Genomic DNA, 22,270 nt, shown 5'->3' on the forward strand with positions numbered 1-22,270 from the left:
CCACCCCATAGCTTCTCCCACCCCATAGCAGCTCGACCCCATAGCAGCTCTCACCCCATAGCTTCTCTCACCCCATAGCAGCTCGACCCCATAGCAGCTCTCACCCCATAGCTTCTCTCACCCCACAGCATCCCCCACCCCATAGCAGCCCCCACCCTATAACTTCTCTCACCGCATAACAGCTTGATCCCATAGCAGCCCCCACCCCATAGCAGCCCCCACCCCATAGCTTCTCCCACCCCATAGCAGCCCTCACCCCATAGCAGCTCCCACCCCATAGCAGCCCCCACCCCATAGCAGCCCTCACCCCATAGCAGCTCCCACCCCATAGCAGATCCAACCCCATAGCTTCTCCCACCCCATAGCAGCCCTCACCCCATAGCAGCCCCCACCCCATAGCTTCTCCCACCCCATAGCAGCCCTCACCCCATAGCAGCTCCCACCCCATAGCAGCCCTCACCCCATAGCAGCCCTCACCCCATAGCAGCTCCCACCCCATAGCAGATCCAACCCCATAGCAGCCCCCACCCCATAGCAGCCCCCACCCCAGAGCAACTCGACCCCATAGCTTCTCCCACCCCATAGCAGCCCCCACCCCACAGCAGATCCAACCCTATAGCAGCCCCCACCCCATAGCTTCTCCCACCCCATAACGACCCCAAACCCCAAACGGAGGCGAAGCGGCCCCAAAAGAGATACAAAAAAGGGAGTGCTGACATTGGGGTCACGGTGTGGGGCCGCCCCACACTTATAGGGCCGGGGGGGGGGGATGGGGTTGTAGGGGGGGTTTATATGGCACCGGGGGTGGTTGTAGGGCCGGCGGAGGGCGCAGAGGGGGGGCGATGGAATGGGGTCTCCTTATAGACGAACCAGGAACCGCCGACCCATAGGATCAGGTTCAGGAACCCCAAAATCTATAGGGTGGGACACAGGATATGGGGTCACCCCAAATTCGCCCCATAGAAAAACCCAAAAACCCATAAAGTGGGATGGAGGATATAGGGACACCCCAAATCCACCCCATAGAGGATCCCAAACCTATAGGGTGGGACACAGGATATGGGGTGACCCCAAATTTGCCCCATAGAAAAACCCAAAAACCCATAAAGTGGGATGGAGGATATAGGGACACCCCAAATCCACCCTACAGAGGACCCCAATGACCCATAAAATGGGATGGAGGATATAGGGGCACCCCAAATCCACCCCATAGAGGATCCCAAACCTATAGGGTGGGACACAGGATATGGGGTCACCCCAAATTCGCCCCATAGAAAAACCCAAAAACCCATAAAGTGGGATGGAGGATATAAGGTCACCCCATAGACCACCCCAAAGACCCATAGGGTGGGATGGTGGATATAGGATCACCCCAAACCCACCCTATAAATGACCCCAAAGATACATAGGGAGGAATAGAGGCTATAGGGTCACCCCACAGATGACCCCGAAGATCCATAGGGTGGGACACAGGGTACAGGACACCCTATAGATGACCCCAAAGACCCATAGGGTGGGACATAGGATACAAAACCACCCCATAGACACCCCCAAAACCCATAGGGTGGGATACAGGGTATAGGACCGCCCCATAGACCACCCCAAAGACCCATAGGGTGGGACAAAGGGTCCAGGACACCCTATAGATGACCCCAAAGACCCATAGGGTGGGACGTAGGGTACAGGACACCCTATAGATGACCCCAAAGACCCATAGGGTGGGCCATAGGATACAGAACCACCCCATACATGACCCCAAAGACCCATAGGGTGGGACATGGGGTACAGAACCACCCCATAGACACCCCCAAAGACCCATAGGGTGGGACGTAGGGTACAGGACCGCCCTATAGATGACCCCAAAACCCATAGGGTGGGATACAGGGTATAGGACCACCCCATAGATGACCCCAAAGACCCATAGGGTGGGCCATAGGATACAGAACCACCCCATACATGACCCCAAAGACCCATAGGGTGGGACATGGGGTACAGAACCACCCCATAGACACCCCCAAAGACCCATAGGGTGGGACGTAGGGTACAGGACCGCCCTATAGATGACCCCAAAACCCATAGGGTGGGATACAGGGTATAGGACCGCCCCATAGACCACCCCAAAGACCCATAGGGTGGGACGTAGGGTACAGGACCCCCTATAGATGACCCCAAAAACCCACAGGGTGGGACATGGGGTACAGAACCACCCCATAGACACCCCCAAAACCCATAGGGTGGGTTATAGGGTATAGGACCGCCCCATAGATGACCCCAAAGACCCATAGGGTGGGACATGGGGTACAGAACCACCCCATAGACACCCCCAAAACCCATAGGGTGGGTTATAGGGTATAGGACCGCCCCATAGATGACCCCAAAGACCCATAGGGTGGGACATAGGATACAAAACCACCCCACAGACGCCCCCAAAGACCCATAGGGTGGGACGTAGGGTACAGGACACCCTATAGATGACCCCAAAGACCCATAGGGTGGGACGTAGGGTACAGGACACCCTATAGATGACCCCAAAGACCCATAGGGTGGGCCATAGGATACAGAACCACCCCATACATGACCCCAAAGACCCATAGGGTGGGACGTAGGGTACAGGACCGCCCTATAGATGACCCCAAAGACCCATAGGGTGGGACATGGGGAACAGAACCACCCCACAGACGCCCCCAAAGACCCATAGGATGAGCTATAGGGTCTAGAACCCCCTCCTCCCCACACTTCCCCTCTCCTCCCTCCCTCCACCCTCCCGGCCCCACAGCTCCCATCTATGGGGCCGTACCACGGAGGCGCTGAGGGATCTGGTGGACGTGACCCCCCCGGATGTGCAGGTGACGTTGGGGGGGTTGCAGTGGGGCAGGGGGGCCCAAACGGAGCTGCGGACGTCGCTCAGAGCTTTGCCCCACGCCGAAGAGCTGCACAGCCATAGAAACGCCAGCAACACCGTCACAGCCAGGTCCTGGCGGGGGGGGGGGAGAGGAGGGGGAAAGAGGTTGGGGGGGGGGTCCAAAAATGGAGGGGGGGGCTCAAAATGGGAGTTGGGGGAACCTCGGTCCCATTGGAGAGCCCGAACCCATTGGAGAACCCAAATCCAGCACCACGGTCAGCGACAGAACCTGAGGGGGGTCCCAAAATGGGGGGGGTCTCAAAGTGTGGGTTGGGGGTCCCAAAATGGAGGGGTGGGGGTCTCAAAATGGTGGTTGGGGTCCCAAAATGGAAGGCGGGGGTCTCAAAATAGGGGTAGGGGGCACTTCGATCCCATTGGAGATCCCAAACCCATTGGAGACCCCACATCCTACGGATACAATGGGAAGGGGGGGTCCCAAAATGGGGGTTGGGGTTCCAAAACGGAGGAGGGGGGTCTCAAAATGGGGATTGGGGGGTTCCTAAATGGTGGGGTGGGGGTCTCAAAATGGTGGTAGGGGTCCCAAAATGGGGGTTGGGGGTCCCAAAATGGGAGTTGGGGGAACCTTGATCCCATTGGAGAGCCTGAACCCATTGGAGACCCCAAAATCCTACGGAGATTTCAGCACCGCGGTCAGCGACAGGTCTTGGGGGGGGTCCCAAAATGGGGGGCTCTCAAAATGGGGGTTGGGATCCCAAAATGGAAGGTGGGGGGTCTCAAAATAGGGGTAGGCGGCACTTTGACCCCATTGGAGACCCCAAACCCATTGGAGACCCCAAATCCTACGGATACAATGGGGGAAAGGTGGATCCCAAAATGGGGGGGGGTCCCAACATGGAGGTTGCACGGTCCCAAAATGCAGGGGGGTTCAAAATGGGGGTTGGGGGGGTGTCCCAAAATAGGGACTGGGGGCACCTCGATCCCATTGGAGATCCCAAACCCATTGGAGACCCCAAATCCCATGGATCCAAAGGGACCCGAAAACGAATGGGGACCCCGATCCCATTGGAGATCCCAAATCCTACATGGGACCCCAAAATGAGGAGGGGGTCCCAAAATGGGGATGGAGGGCACCCCGATCCCATTGGAGACCCCAGACCCTATAGATGCATTGGAGACCCCAAACCCAATGAAGACCCCAAATCCTATGGGTCATGGGGGACCCCGACCCCACTGGAGACCCCAATTCCTATAGGAGGACCCCAAAAATGGGGAGGGGGTTCCCAAAATGGAAATGGGGGGGGGGCCCAAAACTGGGATGGGAGGAGGGGGGGTCATCCTGACCCCATTGGAGACCCCAAACCCAATGGAGACCCCAAAGCCCATGGAGACCCCATAGATCCACTGGAGACCCCAAATCCAAAGGAGACCCCAAACCCTATAGGTGCAGGGGGACCCCAAAATGGGGAGGGGTCCCAAAATTGGAGGAAGGGTCCCAAAATTGGGATGGGGAAGTGGTCCCAAAACTGGGGGGGGGGTCATCCTGACCCCATTGGAGACCCCAAACCCCATCGATCCACTGGAGACCCCGAAGCCAATGGGGACAATCCCAAAAAGATTTTTGGGGTGAAAAAAAGAGGGGAAAAAAAAAACCCCAAAACCAGTGGGGGAGGAACTCACCCCATATCCTGTCCAGAGCAGCAGTGGGAAAGAAATCCAGAATGGGATATTGGCCCCAAAAATGCCCTTTTTACCCCCAAAAAACCACTTTTTTTTTTTACCCTAAAAGTGACCCCATAGGCAATAGGAGGAAGCAGAGGACTACAGCTCCCATGATGCACCGCGGCCACGTGGGACAGGAAAGGTGGCCATGTTGGCAGGGGGCAGCCAATCAGCATCGAGATCGGGGCGCAAGGCATTGTGGGAAATGCAGTGCAGACCCATAGAGGTGCAACATTGCCCTATAGAAACCCCATAGAGGTGCCATCATGGGACCCACAGCTCGGCCCTATAGAAACCCCATAGAGGTACCATCATGGGACCCACAGCTCGGCCCTATAGAAACCCCATAGAGGTGCCATACCCCAGCCCTATAGATACCCCACATCAGCCCCATACCCAGCCCTATATGCACCCCATAAAGACCCCATACCACAGCCCTATAAAGACCCCATATCACCCCATCCCCATCCCATAAAGGCCCCGTATCACCCCATCCCCACCCCAATACCCAAACCCTATAAAGACCCCATATCACCCCATACCCCAGCCCTACAAAGACCCCATATCATCCCCCCCACCCCAATACCCAAACCCCATACAGACCCCATATCACCCCATACCCCAGCCCTATAAAGACCCCATATCATCCCCCCCACCCCAATACCCAAACCCCATACAGACCCCATATCACCCCATACCCCAGCCCTATAAAGACCCCATATCATCCCCATACCCAGCCCTATGAACACCCCATATCATTCCCAGCCCTATAAAGACCCCATATCACCCCACCCCCACCCCAATACCCAAACCCCATAAAGAACCCATATCACCCCATACCCCACCCCATATCAAGCCAGACCCCAGCCTTATAAACACCCCATATCACCCCACCCCCACCCCAATACCCAGCCCTATCCTCACCCCATATCACCCCACACCCAACCCTATAAAGACCCCATATCACCCCACCCCCACCCCAATACCCAAACCCTATAGAGACCCCCATCAACCCCAGACCCAGCCCTATAAAGTCCCCATATCATCCCCCCCACCCCAATACCCAAACCCTATAAACACCCCATATCATCCCCATACCCAGCCCTATAAACACCCCATATCATTCCCAGCCCTATAAACACCCCATATCACCCCATCTCCCAGCCCTATAAACACCCCATATCATTCCCAGCCCTACAAACACCCCATATCACCCACCCCCACCCCAATACCCAGCCCTATAGAGACCCCATATCATCCCCATACCCAGCCCTATAAACACCCCATATCATCCCCCCCCACCCCAATACCCAAACCCTATAAACACCCCATATCACCCCATCTCCCTGCCCTATAAACACCCCATATCACCCCATCTCCCAGCCCTATAAACACCCCATATCATCCCCATACCCAGCCCTATAAACACCCCATATCACCCACCCCCACCCCAATACCCAAACCCTATAAAGACCCCATATCACCCCATCTCCCAGCCCTATAAACACCCCATATCATCCCCATACCCAGCCCTATAAACACCCCATATCACCCACCCCCACCCCAATACCCAACCCATATAGAGACCCCATATCACCCCACCCCCACCCCAATACCCAAACCCTATAAGTACCCCATAACTTCCCCATACCCAGCCCTATAAACACCCCATATCACCCCAATACCCAAACCCCATACAGACCCCCAACCCCCCCCCATAAACACCCCATATCATCCCCATACCCAGCCGTAAAAACACCCCATATCACGCCCTCCCACCCCAATACCCAAACCCTATAAACACCCCATATCAACCCCGCCAACCCCAAATCCCAAACCCTATAAACACCCCATATCACCCCATCTCCCAGCCCTACAAACACCCCATATCACCCACCCCCACCCCAATACCCAGCCCTATAGAGACCCCATATCATCCCCATCCCCACCCCAATATGCAGCCCTATAGAGACCCCATATCATCCCCATACCCAAACCCTATAAACACCCCATATCACCCCCCCCACCCCAATACCCAAACCCTATAAACCTCCCATATCACCTCATACCCAGCCCTATGAACACCCCATATCATTCCCAGCCCTATAAACACCCCATATCACCCCACCCCCACCCCAATACCCAAACCCTATAAACACCCCATATCACACCCTCCCACCCCAATACCCAAACCCTATAAACACCCCATATCACCCCATACCCCAGCCCTACAAACACCCCATATCACCCACCCCCACCCCAATACCCAGCCCTATAGAGACCCCATATCATCCCCATACCCAGCCCTATAAACACCCCATATCATCCCCCCCCACCCCAATACCCAAACCCTATAAACACCCCATATCACCCCATCTCCCTGCCCTATAAACACCCCATATCACCCCATCTCCCAGCCCTATAAACACCCCATATCATCCCCATACCCAGCCCTATAAACACCCCATATCACCCACCCCCACCCCAATACCCAAACCCTATAAAGACCCCATATCACCCCATCTCCCAGCCCTATAAACACCCCATATCATCCCCATACCCAGCCCTATAAACACCCCATATCACCCACCCCCACCCCAATACCCAACCCATATAGAGACCCCATATCACCCCACCCCCACCCCAATACCCAAACCCTATAAGTACCCCATAACTTCCCCATACCCAGCCCTATAAACACCCCATATCACCCCAATACCCAAACCCCATACAGACCCCCAACCCCCCCCCATAAACACCCCATATCATCCCCATACCCAGCCGTAAAAACACCCCATATCACGCCCTCCCACCCCAATACCCAAACCCTATAAACACCCCATATCAACCCCGCCAACCCCAAATCCCAAACCCTATAAACACCCCATATCACCCCATCTCCCAGCCCTACAAACACCCCATATCACCCACCCCCACCCCAATACCCAGCCCTATAGAGACCCCATATCATCCCCATCCCCACCCCAATATGCAGCCCTATAGAGACCCCATATCATCCCCATACCCAAACCCTATAAACACCCCATATCACCCCCCCCACCCCAATACCCAAACCCTATAAACCTCCCATATCACCTCATACCCAGCCCTATGAACACCCCATATCATTCCCAGCCCTATAAACACCCCATATCACCCCACCCCCACCCCAATACCCAAACCCTATAAACACCCCATATCACACCCTCCCACCCCAATACCCAAACCCTATAAACACCCCATATCACCCCATACCCCAGCCCTATAAACACCCCATATCACCCACCCCCACCCCAATACCCAAACCCTATAAAGACCCCATATCACCCCACCCCCACCCCAATACCCAAACCCTATAAAGACCCCATATCACCCCATCTCCCAGCCCTATAAACACCCCATATCATCCCCATACCCAGCCCTATAAACACCCCATATCACCCACCCCCACCCCAATACCCAACCCATATAGAGACCCCATATCACCCCACCCCCACCCCAATACCCAAACCCTATAAGTACCCCATAACTTCCCCATACCCAGCCCTATAAACACCCCATATCATTCCCAGCCCTATAAACACCCCATATCACCCCCCCACCCCAATACCCAAACCCTATAAACACCCCATATCATCCCCATACCCAGCCCTATAAACACTCCATATCACCCCACCCCCACCCCAATACCCAAACCCTATAAAAACCCAAAACCCCAATACCCAAACCCCATACAGACCCCCAACCCCCCCCCCATAAAGACCCCATATCATCCCCATCCCCACCCCAATACCCAGCCCTATAGAGACCCCATATCATCCCCATCCCCACCCCAATACCCAGCCCTATAGAGACCCCATATCATCCCCATCCCCACCCCAATACCCAGCCCTATAGAGACCCCATATCATCCCCATACCCAAACCCTATAAAGTCCCCATATCACCCCCTCCCACCCCAATACCCAAACCCTATAAACACCCCATATCACCCACCCCCACCCCAATACCCAAACCCTATAAAGACCCCATAACTTCCCCATACCCAGCCCTATAAACACCCCATATCACCCACCCCCACCCCAATACCCAAACCCTATAAACACCCCATATCACCCACCCCCACCCCAATACCCAAACCCTATAAAGACCCCATAACTTCCCCATACCCAGCCCTATAAACACCCCATATCACCCACCCCCACCCCAATACCCAAACCCTATAAACACCCCATATCACCCCACCCCTACCCCAATACCCAAACCCTATAAGTCCCCCATAACTTCCCCATACCCAGCCCTATAAACACCCCATATCACCCACCCCCACCCCAATACCCAAACCCCATACAGACCCCACAACCCCCCCCCCACCCCAATACCCAAACCCTATAAACACCCCATATCACCCCATACCCCAGCCCTATGAACACCCCATATCACCCCCCCCACCCCAATACCCAAACCCTATAAACACCCCATAGCACCCCCCAAACCCCAATACCCAAACCCTATAAACACCCCATATCACCCCCCCCCACCCCAATACCCAAACCCCATAAACACCCCATATCACCCCACCCCCACCCCAATACCCAAACCTCATAAACACCCCATATCACCCCTCCCACCCCAATACCCAAACCCTATAAAAACCCAAAACCCCAATACCCAAACCCCATACAGACCCCCAACCCCCCCCCCATAAAGACCCCATATCATCCCCATCCCCACCCCAATACCCAGCCCTATAGAGACCCCATATCACCCCATCCCCCAGCCCTATAAAGTCCCCATATCACCCCCCCCCACCCCAATACCCAAACCCTATGAACACCCCATATCACCCCATCTCCCAGCCCTATAAACACCCCATATCACCCCAATACCCAAACCCCATACAGACCCCCAACCCCCCCCCATAAACACCCCATATCACCCCACCCCACCCCAATACCCAAACCCTATAAAAACCCCAAACCCCAATACCCAAACCCTATAAACACCCCATATCACCCCCTCCCACCCCAATACCCAGCCCTATAGAGACCCCATATCATCCCCATACCCAAACCCTATAAACACCCCATATCACCCCATACCCCAGCCCTATAAACACCCCATATCACCCCCCCCCACCCCAATACCCAAACCCTATAAACACCCCATATCACCCCATCTCCCAGCCCTACAAACACCCCATATCACCCCATTCCCACCCCAATACCCAAACCCCATACAGACCACAACCCCCCCCCCCACCCCAATACCCAAACCCCATAAAAACCCCAAACCCCCCCCCCCAGCCCCACTCACAGCCACAGGCAGGGCGCCGCCCCCCCCCCTGTACATCTGCATGAACCCCACGTAGATCCCGACGGCGGCGGCCGAGTAGAGGAACGACAGCACGGCGACGGCGACGAAGAACTGCGCCGACGACGAGAAATCGCCCACCAGGTGCACGTCGCCATCCGGCCACGACGCCCCGCACAGCGACGGCAGCGACGGGGAGAACGTGGCCTGGTTCAGCCTGGGGGGGGGGGGGACATTTGGGGTCGGGGGGGGGACGACGTTTGGGGTCGGGGTTGGGGTTGGGGTTGGGAGTCGGAGAGAGCGGCTCGGCCCATTGGGTTCTATGGGTTGACCTGATGGCTGATCTCAATGCTGCCACTCCCCTGGGTTTACTGGGATCTTCCTGACCCCAAAGACCCCAAACCCCCAAACCCCTCCCCCATATTGTATAGGGTCCGAGTCCAACCCCAAAGACTACAGGGTCGGGGGGGGATTGGGGTTGGGGTTGGGGGTCGGAGAGAGCAGCTCGGCCCATTGGGTTCTATGGGTTGACCTGATGGCCGACCTCAACGCTGCCCCTCCCCTGGGTTTTCTGGGGTCTTCCTGACCCCAAAGACCCCAAATCCCTCCCCTATATTGTATAGGGACCTCCCTTGACCCCAAAGACCCCGGGGTCGGGGGGGGGATTGGGGTTGGGGTTGGGAGTCGGAGAGAGCGGCTCGGCCCATTGGGTTCTATGGGTTGACCTGATGGCTGACCTCAATGCTGCCACTCCCCTGGGTTTACTGGGATCTTCCTGACCCCAAAGACCCCAAACCCCCAAACCCCTCCCCCATATTGTATAGGGTCCGACTCCAACCCCAAAGACCTCGGGGTCAGGGGGGATTGGGGTTGGGGGTCGGAGAGAGCGGCTCGGCCCATTGGGTTCTATGGGTTGACCTGATGGCTGATCACAACGCTGCCCCTCCCCTGGGTTTTCTGGGGTCTTCCTGACCCCAAAGACCTCAAATCCCAACCCCATATTGTATAGGGTCCGACCCCAACCCCAAAACCAGCCCCACATCCCCCCATTTCCCATCACTTATGCCCTACAAGAGGGGGATAAGCCCACCCCATTGGGTTCTATGGGTTGACCTGATGGCCGATCTCAATGCTGCCACTCCCCGCGGTTTTCTGGGGTCTTCCTGACCCCAAAGACCCCAAATCCCTCCCCTATATTGTATAGGGACCTCCCTTGACCCCAAAGACCCCGGGGTCGGGGGGGGGATTGGGGTTGGGGTTGGGGGTCGGAGAGAGCGGCTCGGCCCATTGGGTTCTATGGGTTGACCTGATGGCTGATCTCAATGCTGCCACTCCCCTGGGTTTACTGGGATCTTCCTGACCCCAAAGACCCCAAACCCCCAAACCCCTCCCCCATATTGTATAGGGTCCGAGTCCAACCCCAAAGACTACAGGGTCGGGGGGGGATTGGGGTTGGGGTTGGGAGTCGGAGAGAGCGGCTCGGCCCATTGGGTTCTATGGGTTGACCTGATGGCTGACCTCAATGCTGCCACTCCCCTGGGTTTACTGGGATCTTCCTGACCCCAAAGACCCCAAACCCCCAAACCCCTCCCCCATATTGTATAGGGTCCGACTCCAACCCCAAAGACCTCGGGGTCAGGGGGGATTGGGGTTGGGGGTCGGAGAGAGCGGCTCGGCCCATTGGGTTCTATGGGTTGACCTGATGGCTGATCACAACGCTGCCCCTCCCCTGGGTTTTCTGGGGTCTTCCTGACCCCAAAGACCTCAAATCCCAACCCCATATTGTATAGGGTCCGACCCCAACCCCAAAACCAGCCCCACATCCCCCCATTTCCCATCACTTATGCCCTACAAGAGGGGGATAAGCCCACCCCATTGGGTTCTATGGGTTGACCTGATGGCCGATCTCAATGCTGCCACTCCCCGCGGTTTTCTGGGGTCTTCCTGACCCCAAAGACCCCAAATCCCTCCCCTATATTGTATAGGGACCTCCCTTGACCCCAAAGACCCCGGGGTCGGGGGGGGGATTGGGGTTGGGGTTGGGGGTCGGAGAGAGCGGCTCGGCCCATTGGGTTCTATGGGTTGACCTGATGGCTGATCTCAATGCTGCCACTCCCCTGGGTTTACTGGGATCTTCCTGACCCCAAAGACCCCAAACCCCCAAACCCCTCCCCCATATTGTATAGGGTCCGAGTCCAACCCCAAAGACCTCGGGGTCAGGGGGGATTGGGGTTGGGGGTCGGAGAGAGCGGCTCGGCCCATTGGGTTCTATGGGTTGACCTGATGGCTGATCACAACGCTGCCCCTCCCCTGGGTTTTCTGGGGTCTTCCTGACCCCAAAGACCTCAAATCCCAACCCCATATTGTATAGGGTCCGACCCCAACCCCAAAACCAGCCCCACATCCCCCCATTTCCCATCACTTATGCCCTACAAGAGGGGGATAAGCCCACCCCATTGGGTTCTATGGGTTGACCTGATGGCCGATCTCAATGCTGCCACTCCCCGCGGTTTTCTGGGGTCTTCCTGACCCCAAAGACCCCAAATCCCTCCCCTATATTGTATAGGGACCTCCCTTGACCCCAAAGACCCCGGGGTCGGGGGGGGGATTGGGGTTGGGGTTGGGGGTCGGAGAGAGCGGCTCGGCCCATTGGGTTCTATGGGTTGACCTGATGGCCGATATCAACGCTGCCACTCCCCTGGGTTTTATGGGGTCTTCCTGACCCCAAAGACCCCAAACCCCCAAACCCCTCCCCCATATTGTATAGGGTCCGACTCCAACCCCAAAGACCTCGGGGTCAGGGGGGATTGGGGTTGGGGGTCGGAGAGAGCGGCTCGGCCCATTGGGTTCTATGGGTTGACCTGATGGCTGATCACAACGCTGCCCCTCCCCTGGGTTTTCTGGGGTCTTCCTGACCCCAAAGACCTCAAATCCCAACCCCATATTGTATAGGGACCGACCCCAACCCCAAAGACCCCGGGGTCATATGGGGATTGGGGTTGGGGTTAGGGTTGGGGGTCGGAGAGATCATCCAGCCCATTGGGTTCTATGGGTTGACCTGATGGCCGACCCCTTAAACACATTTTGTAGGGTTTCCCCTCATCCTAAAGACCCCAAACCCCATCCCAATATTTCATGGGGTTTTCTTCACACCTCACAAGACCCCAAAACACCAAAATCCCCATTTCCCATCAGTTATGCCCTACAAGGTGTCAGCCCAGCCCATTGTATCTTATAGATTGACCTGATGGCCAATTCTCAGACCCCAAAATCCCAATGAAACATGGGGATTTTGGGGTAGAACGCAACAACCCCAACGCCCACAGACCCCAAAGTCCCACCCCACCCCATAAGCAATGGGATTTTGGGGGTAAAACCCACCACAACCTACAAATCATCCCAACATTCCAACCCAGAAATGATCACTTTTGGGTTGGACCCTACACAGGACCCCAAAATCACAATAAAACCCAACAAAAATGGGGATTTGGGGTCAGAACCCAACGACCCCAAGACCCACAGACCCCAAAATCCCACCCCAACCTACAAATCATCCCAACATTCCAACCCAGAAATGATCACTTTTGGGTTGGACCCTACACAGGACCCCAAAATCCCAATAAGAACCAACAAAAAATGGGGTTTTGGGGGCAGAACCCAACGACCCCAAGACCCACAGACCCCAAAGTCCCACCCCACCCCATAACCAATGGGATTTTGGGGGTGGAAACCATACAAAAAAGCCCCAAATCCCACCTCCAACCCAACAAAAGCGATCATTTTTGGGTAGAAACCAATAGACCCTACAAAAGACCCCAAAATCCCAATAAAACCCAACAAAAATGGGGATTTGGTGGCAGAACCCAACGACCCCAAAACCCACAGACCCCAAAGTCCCACCCCACCCCATAAGCAATGGGATTTTTGGGGTGAAACCCACCAGAACCTACAAATAATCCCCAAAATGATCACTTTTGGGTTGGACCCTACACAGGACCCCAAAATCCCAATAAAACCCAACAAAAAATGGGGTTTTGGGGGCAGAACTCAACGACCCCAAGACCCACAGACCCAAAAGTCCCACCCCACCCCATAACCAATGGGATTTTGGGGGTGAAACCCACCACAACCTACGAATAATCCCCAAAATGATCACTTCTGGGTTGGACCCTACACAGGACCCCAAAATCCCAATAAAACCCAACAGAAACGGGGATTTGAGGGCAGAACCCAACGACCCCAAGACCCACAGACCCCAAAGTCCCACCCCACCCCATAAGCAATGGGATTTTGGGGGTGAAGCCCACCACAACCTACAAATAATCCCAACATTCCAACCAAAAAATGATCACTTTCGGGTTCGACCCTACACAGGACCCCAAAATCCCAATAAAACCCAACAAAAAATGGGGTTTTGGGGGCAGAACCCAACGACCCCAAGACCCACAGACCCCAAAGTCCCACCCCACCCCATAAGCAATGGGATTTTTGGGGTGAAACCCACCAGAACCTACAAATAATCCCCAAAATGATCACTTCTGGGTTGGACCCTACACAGGACCCCAAAATCCCAATAAAACCCAACAGAAACGGGGATTTGAGGGCAGAACCCAACGACCCCAAGACCCACAGACCCCAAAGTCCCACCCCACCCCATAAGCAATGGGATTTTGGGGGTGAAGCCCACCACAACCTACAAATAATCCCAACATTCCAACCAAAAAATGATCACTTTCGGGTTCGACCCTACACAGGACCCCAAAATCCCAATAAAACCCAACAAAAAATGGGGTTTTGGGGGCAGAACCCAACGACCCCAAGACCCACAGACCCCAAAGTCCCACCCCACCCCATAAGCAATGGGATTTTTGGGGTGAAACCCACCAGAACCTACAAATAATCCCCAAAATGATCACTTCTGGGTTGGACCCTCCAAAGGACCCCAAAATCCCAATAAAACCCAACAAAAATGGGGATTTGGGGGCAGAACCCAACGACCCCAAGACCCACAGACCCCAAAGTCCCACCCCACCCCATAAGCAATGGGATTTTGGGGGTGAAACCCACCTGAATGGGTACCCAAATGGCGCCCGCACCGTCGTGTTGTTGTGGCCATTGCAGCTGACCAGGAAGGAAACGTCGCCACTGAAACCCCCACAGGTGGCAAAGGAGAAAATGGAGAAAAACTGGGGGAAAAAAGGGGGAAATTGGGAAAACTGGGGGAAACAGAGGGGGAAGGGGGGGAGATGTGGGGGAAAAATTGGGGGAATTTGGGGGATATGGGGGAAAAAGGGGGAAAATTGGGGGGAATGGGAAAGGGGGGAGATGTGGGGGAAAAAAAGGGGGAAATTGGGGGATATGGGGGAAAAAGGGGGAAAATTGGGGGAAAAATTGGGGGATATGGGAGAAAAAAAGGGGGAAAATTGGGGGAAATGGGGGGAAAAGGGGGAGATGGGGGGAAAAAATGGGGGAAATTGGGGGATATGGGGAAAAAAGGGGGAAAAATTGGGGAGAAAAGGGGAGGAAATTGGGAGAAAATGAGGGAGGAAATAGGAGGGAAAGGGCAGGGAAAGGGGGAAAATGGGGGGGGAAGTGGGGGGGAAATGGAAAAGGAAGGGGGGAGGAAGTGGGGGAGGAAGGGGGGAGGAAGGGGGGGAGGAAGGGGGGAGGAAGGGGGGAGGAAAGGGGGAGGAAAGGGGGGAGGAAAGGGGGGAGGAAAGGGGGGAGGAAAGGGGGGAGGAAAGGGGGGAGGAAGGGGGGAGGAAAGGGGAAGGAAGGGGGAAGGAAGGGGGGAGGAAGGGGAAAAAAGGTAGAAGGGAGGGGAAATGGGGGGGAATGGGGGGGAAATGGAAGGAAAGGGAGGAAGTAGGGGGAAAATGGGGGGGGAAATAGGGGAGAAAGGAGGGAAGGGGGCGAACAATCTCTCCCAGTCTCATCCCATTTGCTCCAGTGCCCCCCAGTTCCTCCCAATCCTTCCCAGTGCTCCCAGTCCCTCCCAGTCCCCCCCACCTCCCTCACAGTCCACCCGAATCCCCTCCCAGTCCCTCCCAGTATCCCTCAATCCCCTCCCAGTCCCTCCCAGTGCTCCCAGTTCCCCCTCAATCCCCTCCAATCCCCTCCCAGAGCTCCCAGTTCCCCTTCAATCCCCTCCCAGTCCCCCCCAATCCCCTCCCAGTTCCTCCCACCTCCCTCCCAGTCCTTCCCAGTACTCCCAGTTCCCCCTCAATCCCCTCCCAGTCCCTCCCAGTTCCCCACAATCATCTCCCAGTTCCCCCCAATCCCCTCCCAGTCCCTCCCAGTCCCCCCCACCTCCCTCCCAGTCCTTCCCAGTGCTCCCAGTTCCCCCCACCTCTCTCCCAGTACCCCTCAATCCCCTCCCAGTCCCTCCCAGTTCCCCCCCACCCCCTTCTCAGTCCCTCCCAGTTCCCCCACCTCCCTCCCAGTCGCTCCCAGTTCCCCTTCAATCCCCTCCCATTCCCTCCCAGTCCCCCCCAGTGCCCTCCCAGTCCCTCCCAGTTCCCCCACCTCCCTCCCAGTCGCTCCCAGTGCTCCCAGTTCCCCTTCAATCCCCTCCCAGTCCTTTCCCAGTCCCTCCCAGTCCCATCCACCTCCCTCCCAGTCCCTCCCAGTTCCTCCCCAACCCCCTCCCAGTTCCCCCCACCTCTCTCTCAGTTTCCCCCAATCCCCTCCCAGTCCCTCCCAGTCCCCCCACCTCCCTCCCAGTCCCTCCCAGTGCTCCCAGTTCCCTCTCAACCCCCTCCCAGTCCCCCTCAATCCCCCCCAATCCCCTCCCAGTCCCCCCCACCCCGCTCCCAGTCCCTCCCAGTGCTCCCAGTCCCCGTCACGCACCCACTGGAGGCCCCGCACCATCCCCAGCGGTTCCTTGACGGGCCCCAGGTCCAACCGCATCCCCGACATCTTCCCCACAGACCCCCACAGCGCGCCGGAAATCACGTGAAAAAGACCGGATGTGACAAGCCGGAAGCAATGACAGAAGGCGCCGGAAATCCGGCAAACCGACTTCCGCTACCTCCGAGTAGCTTTCCCGCTTTCCCGCTTCGTTTGCATAACCACGCCCACCTCGGGTGGTGATTTGCATGAGCGCCGCGCCCCCTCCTCGTTTGAAGTGACCACGCCCACTCGTCACGAAGCTTTATTCGATTGGTTCCGTCGCGCCGCTCATTTACATAGCCACGCCCCTTCCTCATTTGGAGGGGGTTTTGGGGGGGTATAGGGGTGGGGGGGGGGAATAAATGGGGGGGGGAAATGGGGGGGATAAATGGGGGGGGCTTAATGGGGGGGGATAAATGGGGGGGACAAGGGGGGGATAAATGGGGGGGGCTTAATGGGGGGGGGATGGGGGGGGCTTAATGGGGGGGATGGGGGATATATGGGGGGATATGGGGGGGGTTATGGGGGGGAGAATTCCGGGGGGGGGGATATGGGGGGGATGGATATATGGGGGGGTTATGGGGGAGGTTATATGGGGGGTTATGGGGGGGAGAATTGGGGGGGGGGACATGGGGGGGGATATATGGGGGGGTTATGGGGGGAGAATTGGGGGGGGCTTGGGGGGAGACGGGGGATACATGGGGGGGTTATGGGGGGGGAGAATTCGGGGGGGATACATGGGGGGGTTATGGGGGGAGAATTGGGGGGGGGACATGGGGGATATATGGTGGGGAAATGGGGGGGATTATGGGGGGGATTATGGGGGGGGGAGAATTCGGGGGGGGCATGGGGGGTGATGGGGGCTGTATGAGGGGGTTATGGGGGGAGAATTGGGGGGGGGCATGGGGGGGGATGGGGGATATATGGGGGGAATTGGGGGGGGTTAAGGGGGGGTTATATGGGGGGCAGAATTGGGGGGGGGACATGGGGGATATATGGGGGGGAAATGGGGGGGGAGAATTGGGGGGGGCTTGGGGGGAGACGGGGGATACATGGGGGGGTTATGGGGGGGGAGAATTCGGGGGGGATACATGGGGGGGTTATGGGGGGAGAATTGGGGGGGGGACATGGGGGATATATGGTGGGGAAATGGGGGGGATTATGGGGGGGATTATGGGGGGGGAGAATTCGGGGGGGGCATGGGGGGTGATGGGGGCTGTATGAGGGGGTTATGGGGGGAGAATTGGGGGGGGGCATGGGGGGGGATGGGGGATATATGGGGGGAATTGGGGGGGGTTAAGGGGGGGTTATATGGGGGGCAGAATTGGGGGGGGGACATGGGGGATATATGGGGGGGAAATGGGGGGGAGAATTGGGGGGGGCTTGGGGGGAGACGGGGGATACATGGGGGGGTTATGGGGGGGGAGAATTCGGGGGGGGGACATGGGGGGGGATGGATATATGGGGGGGTTATATGGGGGGTTATGGGGGGAGAATTGGGGGGGGGATATGGGGGGGATGGGCGATATATGGGGGGGAAATGGGGGGGAGAATTGGGGGGGGACATGGGGGGGATATATGGGGGGGAAATGGGGGGGATTATGGGGGAGTTATATGGGGGGGTTATGGGGGGGAGAATTGGGGGGGGGGACATGGGGGGGGATATATGGGGGGTTATGGGGGGAGAATTTGGGGGGGGGACATGGGGGGGATGGGGGATATATGGGGGGAATTGGGGGGGGTTATGGGGGGGATTGTGGGGGGGATGGGGGGAGCTTGGGGGGGGATGGGGGATACATGGGGGGGTTATGGGGGGGAGAATTCGGGGGGGGGACATGGGGGATGGGGGATATATGGGGGGGAAATGGGGGGGGTTATGGGGGGGATTATGGGGGAGTTATGGGGGGAGAATTGGGGGGGGGACATGGGGGATATATGGGGGGGAAATGGGGGGAGGTTATGGGGGGTTTATGGGGGGGGAGGTTGGGGGGGGATATGGGGGGGGATGGATATATGGGGGGGTTATATGGGGGGTTATGGGGGGAGAAATGGGGGGGGGATATGGGGGGGGATGGGTGATATATGAGGGGGTTATGGGGGGGAGAATTGGGGGGGGCATGGGGGGGATGGGGGATATATGGGGGGGAAATGGGGGGGTTATGGGGGGGATTATGGGGGGGGAGAATTGGGGGGGGGCATGGGGGGGATGGGGGATATATGGGGGGAATTGGGGGGGGTTATATGGGGGGGAGAATTAGGGGGGGGAAATGGGGGACATGGGGGGGATATGGGGGGGGTTATGGGGGGATTATGGGGGGAGCTTGGGGGGGGATGGGGGATACATGGGGGGGTTATGGGGGGAGAATTGGGGGGGGGACATGGGGGATATATGGGGGGGAAATGGGGGGGGTTATGGGGGGGATTATGGGGGGGCGGATGGGGGGGGGTTGGGGGGGGATGTGGGATAAATGGGGGGGTTATGGGGGGGAGAATTCGGGGGGGGGACATGGGGGGGGATGGTGGATATATGGTGGGGAAATGGGGGGGATTATGGGGGGGTTATGGGGGGAGAATTTGGGGGGGGGACATGGGGGGGATGGGGGATATATGGGGGGGGTTATGGGGGGATTATGGGGGGGCTGATGGGGGGGTTTGGGGGGGGATGGGGGACACATGGGGGGGTTATGGGGGGGGAGAATTCGGGGGGGGGATATGGGGGGGATGGGGGATATATGGGGGGAATTGGGGGGGTTATGGGGGGGTTATATGGGGGGGAGAATTGGGGGGGGGACATGGGGGATATATGGGGGGGAAATGGGGGGGGGTTATGGGGGGGATTATGGGGGAGTTATGGGGGGAGAATTGGGGGGGGAGACATGGGGGATATATGGGGGGGATTATGGAGGGGATATATGGGGGGGTTATGGGGGGGGAGGATGGGGGGGGCTTGGGGGGGATGGGGGATACATGGGGGGGAAATGGGGGGGGTTATGGGGGGGGGACATGGGGGGGAATATATGGGGGGGGAGAATTGGGGGGGAGACATGGGGGGGTATGAGGGGAGATACCGGGGGGGGGGGAAATGGGGGGGGGATATATGGGGGGGGGGCAGCTATGGGGAGAGGATATGGGGGGGGAGATATGGAGTGGGAATATATGGGGGTGTTATGGGGGGGGACATGGGGGGGTATGGGGGGAGATACGGGGGGGGGGTAAATGGGGGGGGATATATGGGGGAGGATATGGGGAATTTGGGGGGGGGGCGCTATAGGGGAAATTTGGGGGGGGTTGGGAGGGGGCTTTGGGGGGGTCTGGGGGGGGCTATGGGGGGGTTATGGGGAATTTGGGGGGGGGCTTATGGGGAAATTTGGGGGTTTCGGCGGGGGATCAAGGATTTGGGGAGGGGGGGTTATGGGGAATTTGGGGGAGGTTATAGGGGAAATTTGGGGCTGTAGGGCTTTTGGGGTTGGGGGGGGGTGCCGTTAATTCGGGGGGGGGTCGCAGGGTCTCATTGGCCCCCCCCATATGGGGGGGATTTGGGGGGGTGTGGGGGGGCTATGGGGGGGTTATGGGGAATTTGGGGGGGGTTATAGGGGAAATTTGGGGGCGGTTATGGGGGGAATTAGGGGGGGGGTCTCGGTGTGGGGGGGTCCGAGATTTGGGGGGAGGTTATGGGGGGGTTATGGGGAAAATTTGGGGGGGTTTTGGGGGGGGGGGTTTGTGGGGGTCTGGGGGGGCTATGGGGGGGTAATGGGGAATTTGGGGGGGTTATAGGGGAAATTTGGGGGGGTTTTGGGGGGGGGTCAAGGATTTGGGGAGGGGGGGTTATGGGGAATTTGGGGGGGGGCTATAGGGGAAATTTGGGGGGGGGCTCAGAGATTTGGGGGGGGTTATGGGGGGGTTATGGGAAATTTGGGGGGGTCTTGGGGGGGGGCTCAGAGATTTGGGGGGGGGGGTTATGGGGGCTTATGGGGAATTTGGGGGGGTTATAGGGGAAATTTGGGGCTGTAGGGCTTTTGGGGGTGGGGGGGGGGTGCCGTTAATTCGGGGGGGGGTCGCAGGGTCTCATTGGCCCCCCCATATGGGGGGGATTTGGGGGGGTGTGGGGGGGCTATGGGGGGGTTATGGGGAATTTGGGGGGGGTTATAGGGGAAATTTGGGGGGGGAGTTGGGGGGGGGGTTATGGGGTGGTTATAGGGGAAATTTGGGGGGGGTTGGGAGGGGGATTTAGGGGGGGGGTCTCGGTGGGGGGGGGTCCGAGATTTGGGGGGGGGTTATGGGGGGGTTATGGGAAATTTGGGGGGGTTTGGGAGGGGGCTTTGGGGGGGTCTGGGGGGGTTATGGGGGGGTTATGGGGAATTTGGGGGGGTTTGGGGGGGTCTGTGGGGGGCTATGGGGGGGTTATGGGGAATTTGGGGGGGGTTATAGGGGAAATTTGGGGGGGTTTTGGGGGGGGGTCAAGGATTTAGGGAGGGGGGGTTATGGGGAATTTGGGGGGGGGGCTATAGGGGAAATTTGGGGGGGGGCTCAGAGATTTGGGGGGGGTTATGGGGGCTTATGGGGAATTTGGGGGGGGGTTATAGGGGAAATTTGGGGCCGTAGGGCTTTTGGGGGTGGGGGGGGAGTGCCGTTAATTCGGGGGGGGTCGCAGGGTCTCATTGGCCCCCCCATTTGGGGGGGATTTGGGGGGGTGTGGGGGGGCTATGGGGGGGTTTATGGGAAATTTGGGGGGGGGCTTTGGGGGGGTCTGTGGGGGGCTATGGGGGGGTTATGTGGAATTTGGGGGGGTTATAGGGGAAATTTGGGGGGGTTTATGGGGGGGGGTCAAGGATTTGGGGAGGGGGGGTTATGGGGAATTTGGGGAGGGGGCTATAGGGGAAATTTGGGGGGGGGGCTCAGAGATTTGGGGGGGGTTATGGGGGCTTATGGGGAATTTGGGGGGGGTTATAGGGGAAATTTGGGGCTGTAGGGCTTTTGGGGGTGGGGGGGGGGGGGGAGTGCCGTTAATTCGGGGGGGGGTCGCAGGGTCTCATTGGCCCCCCCATATGGGGGGGGGATTTGGGGGGTTGGGGGGGGGCTTTGGGGGGGTTTTGGGGAATTTGGGGGGGGCTATAGGGGAAATTTGGGGGGGGACTTGGGAGGGGGGTTATGGGGGGGTTATAGGGGAAATTTGGGGGCGTTTGGGAGAGGGATTTAGGGGGGGGGTCTCGGTGAGGGGGGGTCCGAGATTTGGGGGGGGGTTATGGGGGGGTTATGGTAAATTTGGGGGGGTTTGGGGGGGGGGTTTGGGGGGGTCTGGGGGGGTTATGGGGGGGTTATGGGGAATTTGGGGGGGTTTGGGGGGGGTCAAGGATTTGGGGAGGGGGGGTTATGGGGAATTTGGGGGGGGGGGCTATAGGGGAAATTTGGGGGGGGGCTCAGAGATTTGGGGGGGGTTATGGGGGGGTTATGGGGAATTTGGGGGGGGTTATAGGGGAAATTTGGG

General features: G+C 57.9%; 1 protein-coding gene across 1 annotated transcript; it reads right to left on the bottom strand.

The window, feature by feature from the left end:
• Nucleotides 1-426: 426 nt before the first annotated feature.
• Nucleotides 427-16,891, bottom strand: LOC149914049 (synaptophysin-like protein 1). The gene is made up of 5 exons (XM_090127965.1): nt 16,744-16,891; nt 14,962-15,080; nt 9,898-10,111; nt 2,798-2,974; nt 427-914 (listed from the first exon to the last, which is right to left on the bottom strand). Exons 1-5 carry the CDS (start codon nt 16,810-16,812, stop codon nt 789-791), a joined length of 705 nt encoding a protein of 234 aa, XP_089984091.1. The 5' UTR covers nt 16,813-16,891; the 3' UTR covers nt 427-788.
• Nucleotides 16,892-22,270: the final 5,379 nt, after the last annotated feature.

The sequence above is a fragment of the Phasianus colchicus genome, chromosome 32 (genome assembly GCF_987193195.1).
Source record: "Phasianus colchicus chromosome 32, bPhaCol1.hap1.1, whole genome shotgun sequence".
Classification (NCBI taxonomy): domain Eukaryota; kingdom Metazoa; phylum Chordata; class Aves; order Galliformes; family Phasianidae; genus Phasianus; species Phasianus colchicus.

Excerpts from the sequence above, each read along its gene's own strand:
- LOC149914049 (XM_090127965.1), bottom strand. The coding sequence starts at position 16,812 with ATGTCGGGGATGCGGTTGGACCTGGGGCCCGTCAAGGAACCGCTGGGG. Across the intron at positions 15,081-16,743 it reads TGGTGCGGGGCCTCCAGTGG|TTTTTCTCCATTTTCTCCTT; the intron begins GTGCGTGACGGG and ends TTTTTCCCCCAG. Across the intron at positions 10,112-14,961 it reads CCATTTGGGTACCCATTCAG|GCTGAACCAGGCCACGTTCT; the intron begins GTGGGTTTCACC and ends CCCCCCCCCCAG.